General features: G+C 33.3%; 2 protein-coding genes across 2 annotated transcripts in view; one reads left to right on the top strand and one right to left on the bottom strand.

Annotated features, from left to right (window-relative positions):
- The window catches only part of LOC132724683 (early endosome antigen 1-like), a 58,183-nt gene extending 53,632 nt beyond the window's left edge, over nt 1-4,551 (bottom strand). Inside the window, exons 1-4 of the mRNA XM_060709613.1 lie at nt 4,397-4,551; nt 1,858-1,905; nt 1,046-1,150; nt 26-126 (exon numbers count right to left, since the gene is read on the bottom strand). Of these exons, the coding sequence (XP_060565596.1) occupies nt 26-126; nt 1,046-1,150; nt 1,858-1,905; nt 4,397-4,432 (290 nt within the window). The 5' untranslated portion in view covers nt 4,433-4,551. The remainder of the gene's footprint in view (nt 1-25; nt 127-1,045; nt 1,151-1,857; nt 1,906-4,396) is intronic.
- LOC132724678 (glutamyl-tRNA(Gln) amidotransferase subunit B, mitochondrial-like) lies at nt 4,514-13,440 on the top strand. Its single transcript, XM_060709611.1, has 12 exons — nt 4,514-4,658; nt 5,197-5,380; nt 6,133-6,246; nt 7,002-7,197; nt 7,432-7,554; nt 8,262-8,375; nt 9,217-9,301; nt 9,527-9,755; nt 10,283-10,407; nt 10,828-10,906; nt 12,124-12,258; nt 13,138-13,440. The coding sequence occupies exons 1-12, from the start codon at nt 4,561-4,563 to the stop codon at nt 13,264-13,266; spliced, it is 1,611 nt and encodes a 536-aa protein (XP_060565594.1). The 5' UTR covers nt 4,514-4,560; the 3' UTR covers nt 13,267-13,440.
- Nucleotides 13,441-13,584: the final 144 nt, after the last annotated feature.

The raw sequence follows: 13,584 nt of genomic DNA, 5'->3' as shown, positions 1-13,584 counted from the left end.
AAATATACAATCAATTGTCATAAACCTGTTTTCTGATCCCTTATGTTCATGTGCTTCCTCATAATGGTTTTGGAGATCTTCTGGTGAGGAAAGTGACTTGCGGCACATAGGACAAACAAATCCTTCCTGCAAAAAATTCATTAAAATAATGCTACAGTCTAAGATGTTTGTTTGTTCTGTGGGGTTTACAAACACACTGCAAATGTCACATGGCAACTTGCCAGCTTTTAGTGGTGGAGGAAGACCTCAGGTGTCCCCGAGGAAGACCTCATGTGCCCTCTCCTGCATTACTTACGTCAGCTAAGGTATTTGAGTAGAAACACCTACCTTCTATAACCTAGCTAGGTAATAGTGTAATTGTGTCCCAATTCATTGGTTTAAACATATTTATTTAAGCTCGATTGCGAAACAAGTTCTTGCAGCTTATATTAATCACTTTCGAGTCTGCTTCCTGGAAACAACATTAGTACTGGTGTCATATGAAGAAACATGGTTGTAACCCGAGTAGGGCTCGAACCCATGATCTCTGGGTTGATAGGCAGACACCTTAACCACTAGGCCACCGCTTACCTTATTGAAGGTTATTATATTATCATATCGTGTTAATTTTTAAGAATTCATACATGTAAGTAACATAATGTATTGAAAAATCAATATTTTTCATGTTGGGTTTCAAGACACACCAACACCAAATGTAATACAGTGAATTTCCAGTTTGAATGGTTGGAAAGACCTCAGATGTCTCTTTCTGCATTATTTCAGGCATATACAGGCACACCTGAGTAGAAACATCCACCTCAAAAAAGCTAACTGGATAGTTTTCTCAAATTAAAGATGGAAATTGAACTAACAGCAATGGGGTAGTGGGGCAAGTGATTCTTTATTAGTGACATTGAGAGGCATTGCTAAATCTTATAGAGTATCATGAAGAAATTTGAATCAACTATAAAACATTCACTAGAGATTTGAAAAATGTTAATATTTACAAAAATATGGATTGTTTACATTAATAAAAAGGAAATACCAAATAAATAAAGTTACCTACCCCTGAATCTGCAGTAGGTGCAGACGCATTATGTTCTGTATCAAAATGTTTCTGCAATGCTTCAGCTGATGGCAAGTTTTTCATACATGTTGGACACAAAAATCCCTGAAATAAAGCAAATACAATGTAGTAATATAATAAAAATGCAGGAAATCAAGATCATTCTTTGAGGATTTTTCATTTCTATCCTTTCCTTATAAATTATGTTTTGTAACTTGTGAACATTCTCCTACAAATAGGTGAAAAATAATGGTAAAGTTAAAATATTCATATGCATAAAGAATAGTTAATGACTTTTTCTACATAAATGGGTCGGAAGGAGGAGAGGCTGTGCAAGATAAATATGGACTTCATAATATTTTCTTAAACAAGAGGGCTATTATGGCTCTACATTACTCACCTGACTTCCATCTCTTAAGTTTGATATCAAATATATAAAAGATCTTGTGATTTTTGACAAGAAATTATTTAAAGCTTTCTTTACCTTTCTTCATGAAAATCTATATAAAGATGCCTATTTTGGCACATTATGGAACACTGCTCTGTAAAAACAGGACTTACTCTGGCCAATTCTTAGTCATAATAAAAATCTTTTGCTAATCAATGTTAAGTCATTATGTGTATAAGTCATTATGGATATTTTTTTGTCAACATCTTCTTTTATTGTTAAGTACATGTGTATATAATTAAGCTAAAAATTTCTTATAAAAATGTTTATAAATAAATCAAGAAACAAAAATAATTTTGCAGCTTAGTATATGTGCAAAACTTTAAAACTTTGTAAGTAACTTTAAGTTACTACATGTGTATACCTGAGCTTCTGTGTTAGAATCTTGGAAAATGCCTGACCGTGCTGAAGGCTGAAAGAGGAATGTTGGGAAAGACGTAATTATATATGTATACAAAGGTAAAATAGGTTAACAACTTGAGTACTATGGGTTGATACATAAAATTTCGTAGATACATATTTGAATATAATTTCCACAACTGTTTAACAGATATTATTAAAATAATTTATATAAAGTAATATGTGCATGTGCTTTACTCCTCAGTGTGTCGACATGTGTAAAGTATAGCTTCTGACAATGTTTAAACATATAATCAGATGTAATGGTTAAATACTATTGACAATGATTCTTTAACCATTTTTTAATTAAGTAAAATTTATAACTTTATTTGAGATAACTAGAAATAAATGCAATTGGGGCATATTTTGACAACAGGTTTTTAAAAAGGACTGGGGAACAGTAAAAGGCTGACTGGTGTTTTTTATTAATATTTTTTACCAAAAGAAGAAACAGTCCAAATTTACCAAAGGTAAATAGAAACAATTACCTTTTATTACAAACAAACATGTGAAAATAGATTTATATAAAAACATATCTGGATTTGTCACAAAGCAAGGAAAAATGTGCATACTGACAGGAATGCAAATTGGAAACTCTGCAGCTCTAGCCAATTATAGTTTAATGCTTATGTACATGACTTCTGCTGTATTGGAATTAAAGACTTGAAGGTTACCAATAGCAGAAGGCAGACAGTACTGCGTATCAGGACAGGGATAAATTTATTTAGAACCACAGACAATTGAGGATAAGACCCACACCCCAGCTTGACCATTTCTTGTTGTCAATGAAAAAATTTCTTTTTACATTTTAAAACAAATATAGCATCCATCTTAAATAATCTTGTTTTAATCCATATAAAAAAGATCCCAGTGGTGTAGCTACTATTAGGCCATGTAGGCCCGGGCCTACAAGTTGGTGTATAAATTGACATTTACCAAAGTCCCAAAAATACAATAAAAACAGGCGGGGTGGGGATGGTAGTGGGTTCAAGCCATATGGTCAAATAAAGTGTTTTTTAAGCTTATGCATGATTTACCGTCCTAAATAAAGTTTATATCTAATCAAATTCGTAGTTTTGATTGTTGTTTTGATAATTTTCCTTGAAAATACTTTGAAATGCGCATTTTGCTCTTTTAAAACTAAACTTGTTGACCCCCTTCTATGCGCCTACAAGTTGGAAAAAGCTGGCTACACCCCTGGATCCCATTTATATTACCATCAAGTCTCAATAAAGACTGCAGACTCCATATAACACATTCCTTGTCCAACCAATATGATTTCATGTTTGATCTGTGGTTTTGTTTTTACCGAGCCGGGACTCTTGCTATACACTGTGTCTAAGCTCGATAAACAAATGATAGAATGGTCAGAACTCTTTTCATATTGAATGGACAGGATGCAAAATCTACTTTCGATATCAATAATATGTTAATTATAGTATCTTGATGAATCATTAAACATTGGTTCTTATTCCAGATGAAAGGTAAGTGACACTGCAAAATCATGGCAAGACCGCAAGAGTAAATAAAGATGTTTTAATTGGCTTTAAAAGATATATTGAATCCATGTTCAATTGTTTATATACATGAAGCAATCTTTACTTTATTGAGACTTGATATTACATGGGATTTTTAATGGAAATTAAATCAAACCAAGTTTGACTGAGATAGGTGTACTGCTGGTGTCAGATGTACAAGGTTACTGAGAAAAAACATAGGGCGGATCATGGTGGGTGCCACAATCTGACCTCCAGTGTCTGTGTTTGGTTTATACAGAATTTATTTTAGTTTGGTTGTGTAGGAAGCTATAAGCTTATAGACACACTTTAAAATCTGTTCCTGGAACCAACCAGTACTGAGCAATGAGTGTAATTAGTTTCTTGCTCAAGGAAACAAAGACTTGCCACTGACTCAGGGTTTTCATTATTAACCGATAGGCGATCCAAACCATCAGTTAAAATGCTGTTAAAATCGGTTGTATTTTAAAGTATCACCCTTGACCATTGGCAAAATCGGTTGATCTCTTTGGAGCATCATTCTGTTGTCTGAGATAAAAATGAAAACCCTGCTGACTGGGTTTGAACTCATGTAGCTAGCGATCATTAGATTACTAGTCTGACACAAAAACTACTCGGCCAAGTGTCTGTGTTTCGAACTTAAGTTGAGGAATATTGTGTATAATCTGCCCTGTCCTGATATACATGTATAGTCCACCTTGTCATGAGACCATCTGATTCATCAAAATTTACAGGTGGGGGGCATTTTTGACCAACTGTTTTCAAGAGATTAACAAATGGTTACAATTCTAAAAACATACTCATGACATCATGAAAATGATGATTATTTCAAGAAAAAAAGAAAACACTGTAAATGTACGACAGTAAAGATTCTTTTTCAATAACTAGATCAAAATTCAACTTATCCGAAATAGAGATAACCGAGAATAAATACACATTGACAATTGCTGATACTATAATTACTCAATACAAAGAACGTAAATAAACCTTTTCCGTGTCCTTCTTTAAAAGTCTTTTAAACATTTTTGATTTATTAAACGGGAATCACTTTCAAAACAATTCAGAAAATCATTTTACAAAATTTACGCCCACAACATTGCAAAACGGTGATCGCGTAAAATTCGCATAATCGTAATTCTAACCACGGAAAAATGACAGCACTGGTTGTGACTTCTAAGCGATCTATCTGTAGTTTCTGTGGTATTGCAAGGCAAAGATATGTTATCAGCCTGAATAAACGACAAAAAAGGTTTCTTTAGTTTCCATCTGATATAAACTGGTAATTGTACAAGACTGTCAAGAGCCAGAAGTTGAGATTAGAATTTATCAGCGTTTATCTGAAAAAGTTTTATCTCTGAAAAAGGTGCTACAAGGAAAATAATATATACACAGATACATGTACATGTATATCACTCATTTTTATATACATGTACATATGTATCAAAGTAGGTAACAAGTGTTTTAGTATGAATCTTCAGAATTTTTTTTTAAATTACTGATATCCGTGTGTTATTATATAACTGTACTAATCTTAAGTTAAGGTACTGGGAAGTTCTAGGTTCCCAGCAGGAGTTTGACTCAATAGAAGATATGGTAAGTAACTGTCACAAGGGAGATTATCATGACATAAGATGAGACTGGAGATTACTACATCCCATGTAATTGCCTTTTAACTTTAAACCTTAATTATATATTCTGACATGATTTTAAGGTAACAGGGTCATTTAATGTACATTGTATATGATATCTTTTGAATCATGATTATCTAAAAGTTTTCTTTCCTTCAGATTTAAAAGTACTCAACTGAAACAGCTGAAACAAGATGTTGAATGGCAGCCAGTGATTGGTCTAGAGGTTCACGCCCAGATTCTAGCTGATGGAAAACTCTTTTCCGGAGCATCGTCAAAATATGGTGCACCAGTGAACTCACAAGTTTCTTTCTTGGATTCAGCTCTTCCAGGAACACTACCTGTAAGCTTAAACACTATAACCTCTGTAGAGAAACACCCTTTGAGAGACAAAGATTTTTAGTTTTACTTTCGTTTTATGTGTCTGGCAACACATTTTTCTTCTTCCTCTTCTTTTCATAAGATGAATTCTTTATTTATTCATTTTATACTTTTAAGTATCATTTAAAAAATTTCAAATAAATGTACGGAATAACTTGAAGAAAAAATATTTTTCACTCGAAGACACTCTTTTTGGCTTGGAGATTCTGAGAGTCATTCGGACAAAATTGTCACTCTGTATTGTCTCAAAGTCACTCTTTTATGTCCGAGAAATTTATAATCCACTCAGAGTCTTGCTTTTTGAGATTTCTCGATACTTGCAGGAATTTGCATATTCCTCATTATTTGTACTGTAATTTAAATTATTGTAAAAATTGATTGTGTTTTATTTTCCTGACGTACTGAGTGCCAATTTTGAAGAGAAAACATATTGCAATACTGTCAGGAAATTCTCAAATAGCATACTTAATAGGCACACCTGATTAGAACCATTGACATTCCATAATCTAGCTGGATAGCTTCCTCACATGAAAAGATCCAAGGTCCCTGTGGGGATTCAAACCCACAGCGGTTAGGGGCAAGCCTCGGCCACAGATGCCCTAATCGTTAATGTAAGAGTTTTGAAAATTAATTAATAGGGTATTATTGCACAGGTATACATGACCTGGCTTTATTTAAGGTATAACACTAGTATATGTTTTTTTTTCATTACAGGTGTTAAACAGGCGATGTGTAGAAGCTGGAGTACTCACGGCTCTTGCTCTAAAATGTAGGATCAATAAGGTTTCAAGATTTGATAGGAAACACTATTTTTATGCTGACTTACCTGTAAGAAATAGACATCTATTACAACTGAATTGAAAAAATTTATATGTAAGAAGTAATGGTATCGGTTAAAAATGCTAGATTTACCACTTGTTATTGGTTTTAGATAGTTTTGTGGGTTTATTTTGTTTGTTTTTTTTTCAAATATAAATATCCATCACAATTCTGTGAGAATAAATAAGTACTGTAGTAAGAAAAGTTAGTTGCTGTGCATATTGATATAATTGAAGGTTGTCATGAAAAAAACAACCCGCAACAACATTTACAAATGATGTCAAAAGACGTTAAATGTTGTCATTGATGTTAAAAATAAAAAAAAGAATTACCCTTGAAATGAAGATAAATATGAATAGGTAACAATAAGCAAATTTTAAAAGCTTTCTTTACTTCAAGAGCTATTGAATTGGATTTCTTTCAGAATTGAACATGTCAATTAAAAAAACCGCCTCCGTGGTCGAGGGGTTAGAGTCGATGACTTCTAATCCAGTTACCTCTCTGGCGTGGGTTCGATACCCGTGAGATGCTTTTGTAGTTAAGCGCGGAGGAAGGTAGTCTAGTACTGGTGTAACTCTCCAGGAATGATGGTTAGGAAACTACCCGCCTATATGACTGAAATACTGATGAAAAAAGGCGTAAAATCAAACAAACAAACAAAATGTCAATTAAAAAACAATTAGTGATGTTAAGGGCTGTTTTCTCATGTTTGTGGTCTTATATGAAAGCATTGATTCCTAATGTTATGTTTTGTATTGTTTCAGGCAGGATATCAGATCACTCAGCAAAATCATGCAATAGCCAATGATGGTGCTTTCCGGTACATAGAGTATGGTGAACGAGAAGAAGACTGCGTCGAGAAGTCAGCACGTATATTACAGCTACAGCTAGAACAAGATTCTGGTAAAAGTCTCCACGACGATTTGGAGGCTCGAAGTCTGATAGATCTCAATAGGGCAGGTATAGCTTCATTTGTAATGGTTTACAAAATGAAAATAACAGATTTAGATACATTGTAATACATAAATATGAGATACTTCTTAGGGTGATGATATCTAAATTAAATATTACATCACTCTGAGGATATAAGGAGGATCCCTGTGAGGAAGGTGATCATATGTAATTACCTGGTACCTCTGAGGATAATAATAACTACATGTTAAATATTTGAATATTCAACTTTTTAATTTCAAGGCATTGCATTGATGGAAATTGTGACAGCTCCTGATTTTCACACAGGAAATGAAGCTCGGTCATTTGTTAGAGAACTCCGTCTGCTGCTTGTTACACTTGGTACATGTAATGGTAGATTTTCAGGTTGGTTTATTAGTTCTTGATGTTAGAAATTATTAGAAGAAAATGCTGTTTCTTGGCTTTTATTATTATTACCCTATGTCTGTGATTTTTTTTTTATTACCCTATGTTGGTGTTGACACAAAATTGTATTACAGACTTTGTGGCCGAGTGGTTGAGTTCACTCGCTTCAGAACACTTGCCTGTCACCCCTGTGTGTTAGAACTTTAGGTCAGCGGTTTTGGATTCTACTGTGTGAGGAAGCTATCCAGCTAATTATAGAAGGTTGATGATTCTACTCAAAGTCATTCCTGAGCTTTCACATTTGTTCACTACCCTATGGAATTATTTCAAAAATACATTTAAATTTTTTATAACTTGTCCCTCACCAATGTGGGTTTGAATCTCACAAGGGGCTTCAGATTCTTTTATGTGAGGAAGCTATCCAGCTAGCTTATGGATGTTGGTGGTTCTAGTTAGGTGCCCATTTATGCCAGTAATAATGCATGAAGGAGCATCTGAGGTCTTCCCTCACCAGTAAAGCTGGAAAGTCGCCATATGACTTCTTCTGTGATGGTGCAACCCAACCAAAGAAATAAAAACGAATGTACTTGGTTCATCAAATGGGTTTCTATTAATGTTGACTTGCAGTTATATTCAGATTTTAACAAGTTGCTATTGATAATCTGATTACAATGTATTTCATTCAGTTAGAATTTTTTTATTTACAGAGGGTTCAATACGAGTTGATGCAAACATCTCTGTACACAGACCTGGAGAACCACTAGGAACGAGGTCAGAGGTTAAAAATATCAACAGCATCAACTGTCTGAAGAAAGCTATAGGTAAGGTTATTTACAGGATTTATATTAGAATTTACTTCAAATGAGATGCCATTAAAATCTATATTCCTTATATTTGTAACTGAAAACCTACTGAATTTGTATAATGGATTTGCCCAGTTTGAAATTTTGAGCAGTCTATTCAAAGTTTTAGGGATTTCAGTATCAAAATACAAAAACTTAGCTGCCAACAATAAAGAGCCTGGTTGGACTGAATAGTGATGTGCAGACTTGCTTGGCTCTATACTGGTAGCATAGGCTATTCACCTTTTGGTTCCAGCTGGTTAAGGGATTAGAAAAAAAGTATTATTAAGATATTTTTATTTAAGATTTTTATTAATATTTCAATTTATTAGAAAGTTTTGTGTTCAGACAGGCCATCATTTCAGGCTTTTATCTTTAACAAGTCTGTAGGCATGTCCAAATTAAACTAGATGTTTTGAAGTAAAATTATAAAATTCTTTTAAAGTTAGGTATATTAATTTAGAACATGCAAGAGCGACACATGCTCATGAGATTTTATCCATTATTTAATGCAAGTTTTCTTGTAACATAGAATAACTCTGGAATTAAGAATATTTGGTTTTTTCCCAGCTAATCCGTAGGTACAAACAAGCTTTTACAGATACAGCTTTGACAATAATGGAAAGAGTTTGACTAATCTATTGTGACGGGTAATGCACCGTAAAGCTATAACGGTAAAAGTTAGTTTGTACCTATGGATTAGGTTGGAAAAAACCACATTTGCCGAGTTCTGGCAAACATGTATTAATGTAGTATACTAGCATGTGCAGTTTTCTTGCAAAAGTATTGATTAATGATTGTATGTTATTGGTTATTACAGATTTTGAAATAGAGAGGCAGATAGAGGTATTAGAGAGAGGTGATGAGGTCGTCAATGAAACAAGATCATTTGATAAAGATACTGGGTATATTTATCATTTATATACTGACTGCCTATGTTAAACAACAGCTTAAAGGCCCATTATGCCTCAGAAATGCTTTCAATGATATCCACTTTCCTATAACAACTTAGCAGGATTTGATAGAACACTGAATGGTACTGTAAATTAAAGTTCAGATTGTTTCAGTTTCCTGAAGTAAGATATTTCTCGAGTGGTTGTACTTATGGCCCTCTTGTTTATTTTTTCCAGTAAAACTGTACCTATGCGAGACAAGGAATCTAAACAGGACTACAGGTTTATGCCGGAACCCAATCTTCCACCATTACACCTACACTCCCTTTGTGATGTCAGTCCTGGTTCCTGTTCCGGTGTAATAATAGATAATGTGGAGAAAAAGCTGCCAGCATTGCCAAATGAGATTAGAGACTATCTTATGAATAAATATGGACTCAATTTGTATAGAGCTAATTTTATTGTGGTAAGTTATAACAGTAATGCAACATCATCATTCATGGTAATTTTATTTTCATTCACTGAGCTTCTTAGCATATTTTATAAACATTTTTATCTGTTGTTGTTGTTGTTTTTTTGCACCTAAAAAAGTAAAGAGTGTATAGTCAGAATCTTATCTGTATTTTTTTTTGAAAACTCCACTATGTAAATGTTATTGTTCATCTGTGTTGTTCTACAGAAATAAGAAACCTCAACAGGAGAAATAGCGACTGGAGAATGTCACTACCCGTTTATTTTTATGAATGCAAGAAATGAATTTGAAATAGTATCGACTTTTGTTGAATGTTCTTTTATGAAAATGAACACACAGATATTTTAAGAAATACAGCATTTTCATTGGATGACAAATAAAGCTGGACACTTAGATTATTTACATAACAAAAAAAGCCATTCTACCAAATCAGGTTTCCTCACCAATGTCACATATTCATTTAAGTTTGATGAACTATACATTTTGATAATGTTCCTATACAAGGATTGTATATATTTCAGAATGGGGAGATAGTCGATGTGTATGAGAAGTTGGTAGCGACTAGGGATATTAACAAGTTTACTTCATTTCTCATTAACCATTTCCTTAATGTTATACTGGAACATGATTCAACATTTTCTGAGAGGTATGTAAGATGCTAAGGTAACCTTTTCAAATTCGATTTTTATATATACAATTGTGTTCTTTTTATATTTATGTAGTTTTTATTGGACCAATTTGCAAAATTTAATGACTGAAAATAATATACTTGAGTTCCCACATCATATAAGATAAAATAGAATCTTTTTGAAGTAATGACCTCTTTTACAAAAATTGGGCCGTAACATTCTCAGATAGTCCATTAAATTTGATTTTATCATTCTATAGAAACTTCACCTTAAAGATAGGCCCATTGAAACAAATGAAAGTGCCTTAAGACTGTGTCTAAAATGCTAAAACATTTGAAAAGATTTGCTATTCATTCTTGTGAGTAGATTTGGGCTTTTATGGTTTGTACAATGTAGAAAATATACAAATCCTTACGTTGTTTACTTTTCTCTTGTAGTGGTATATCACCTGAGTCTGTAGGAGACCTTTATGACTGGTATATAAATGAAGACCTGTCTCTGTTGAATGTTCAGAAGGTAAGAGATTTATGCACCATATATGCATTGTCGGATTAGTGGGTATTGGTCAGAAACAGGCAGAATTTATTAACTGACAAGATCAATGACAACTTTTATACAAGAAATAGGGCATGTCTGAGACACTGATTCTTTCATGAGCAATGGATGGATCATCAAACTTAATATCAGAGTGAACGATTAGTGGTGAATATATCTGTGTCTCAAGCCAGGGACTGTCGGTTTGAGCCCTACTGTGGTCATGACCTTACCACAAACACCAACAGAACCGGTTAGTTCCAGGAAGCAGTCTCTGGAATTGTTTAAATAATCTGCAGGCTTTCATCATAATCAAGCTGCTGTACATATGTTGAAAATAAACTTAATTTGTACATCTATAAATTGTGTGCAAATAAATTTGGTCTGCTGCTTTTTAAGGCCTTTAGAGCTGAAAATTGAAATGATTTCTTATAATAAATAAATGCTGTATTAAAACAAATCTTAATATCCAATGTCTTTAGATGGTATCTTTTTATAGGAGAGGCTAATGCTAAAAATAGAAATACCTTAGAATGTCTCTAGAATCAATGGATGGATCTTTTTCAATTTTGGTTTTGGCATCTTTGGATGGTCGGGTCCTATAATCAAGTTGTTCAATATATTTGAATAACTGTTACATCTTCTCATAATTATTGTTTGCCCTACTTTTTTGGCCAATGATAATGTCAAAATTTGATAACTTCTGAGAGTCTATTTCACATATATCAGTCCCCCAAATTTAAGGGTAGGGTTAGTTTCCCCTCCTGTGAAAAAAACACCTGCTTTTGAGCTGTATAATTACTTTCTTTCTTATCAGTTTATAAGGACTCAGGAAAATTGCATCCATTTTCACCCAAGATTTTCTATCAAAAATAGGCATATTTAACCTTTTACAGGAAATTTGAAAGCAATATCAATGCATGTTACACTTTAATTGAAAAGTACAAATGGTTGCTTGTATAGATCTGTCTATTTTCTTGAATAATTTATCCCTTTTGAACTTAATGAATATGTATTTGAATATTTTTCAACCATGGCATAGAACGGACAGTTATTGAATTTAGTTACCATCTTATTGATTTGTACAATGTACCTGTATCAACAGATCTTATGTCATGGAGGCATTGAGTTAACTAAATATGTTTTCTCTTTATTCAGCTGCAACTTTAATGTAAAGTTAATCTTTTTTTTATTTTTAGATAATACGAGGCTTATTGGATGGTGAAAGTAAAGATCCAAAATATTTGGCAGACATGTGGAATGTATGGCAGATAAATGATGATGAATATCTCACTGATGTTTGTAAAAAGATTATACAAGAAAACCCTTCTCAGGTAGCATATCATTCTGTCAATTGTAGTGCTAATATAAACTTTTTGATACGCCAATGATTCTGTAGTTTTACTGACCCAGTAAAACTATATCACATACAGCTATAAATTACCTATCCTGATCTAGTAAAACCAGACTATACAGTACATATCCTAGTCCTGTAAAGCCAGATCACAATAATACGGTACTTGTCCTGGCCTAATAAATCAAGATCACACTCTGTAATACAGTAATTATCCTTGCCAAGTTAAACCAGACTATACTTGGTAATATAGTTATAACAATCCTTGCCCTGTAAACCTGGTTATAATCAGCAATACAGTATCCATCCAGACTCGTTAAAGCAAGATCACACACAACAATACTGTACCTTTCCAGACCCTGTAGAACCAGATCACACTTGGCAATACAGAACCTATTTTGGCCCAGTAAAACAAGATAATACCTAGAACTTCAGTACCTATTTTGGGCATTAAAACCAGATCACACTCAGCTGAATACAGTAGCTGCCCAGGCTCAGTTGAACCAAATCACAATCAGTGATTCTCTAATTATCCTAGCCCAGTAAATTCAAATCACACTGTGCAAGTATGTACCTACCCTGGCCAAGTTAAACCAAAATACAAGATTAAGGTACTTTTAAAATAACCCTATTTCTCTTCAACAACATTCATTTCCATCCAGCAAGGAAGGACGGCATTCAGTCTTTTTTCTTTTCTTTTTTTTGTATGAAAGTTGAAGAGCTTCCAAATATGGTTACATAAATGATGTGGTGAACTACTAGTATAAACACTTTCAACAAAATGCTATACAACTCTTTTATGTTAGCTCAATTCAACACAACAGATGAATGATTTTGTGTTATTTTGTTATTATTTTAGGTGGCTAAAATCAAGAAAGGAAAGAAGCGTGCCATAAACAAACTAATGGGTGAAGCAAGGACATTGACTAGTGATAGAGGAAACCTCACAAAAATGAGCGAAATTTTCAAGAAACTTATTCAAGACTGATTGGATTTTATGTGTAATCTGCAAATCTATTATAACAGTTTTAAAAATTGAAAAAAAGGGTTATTTCGATTCTGATTATACAAAATAATTAAATATACAATTGTATTTTACCTTACTGCAGAAGTAACTGCTTTAACTATTATTACTGTAAGGCTTTCAAAAAACATGTCAAACTGCTGAAATATTTAACTATTTAACTGATGAACTATTCAAACTTCCATTTTTTGAACTGTCCGTTATTAAATGGTGGGGTTTGAAGTTGGTCAGCCAACAGTATAGCTGGCCGAGTTCAGTACTTTTTAATAAGGCTAATGACTT

Source organism: Ruditapes philippinarum, unplaced genomic scaffold, assembly GCF_026571515.1.
Source record: "Ruditapes philippinarum isolate M1 unplaced genomic scaffold, ASM2657151v2 ctg703_1_1_1_1, whole genome shotgun sequence".
Taxonomy (NCBI): domain Eukaryota; kingdom Metazoa; phylum Mollusca; class Bivalvia; order Venerida; family Veneridae; genus Ruditapes; species Ruditapes philippinarum.
The sequence above is the reverse complement of the archived record's forward strand: the minus strand, read 5'-3'. Positions and strand labels throughout refer to the sequence as shown.

Excerpts from the sequence above, each read along its gene's own strand:
- LOC132724678 (XM_060709611.1), top strand. The coding sequence starts at position 4,561 with ATGACAGCACTGGTTGTGACTTCTAAGCGATCTATCTGTAGTTTCTGT. Across the intron at positions 6,247-7,001 it reads ATTTTTATGCTGACTTACCT|GCAGGATATCAGATCACTCA; the intron begins GTAAGAAATAGA and ends GTATTGTTTCAG. Across the intron at positions 12,259-13,137 it reads TACAAGAAAACCCTTCTCAG|GTGGCTAAAATCAAGAAAGG; the intron begins GTAGCATATCAT and ends TTATTATTTTAG.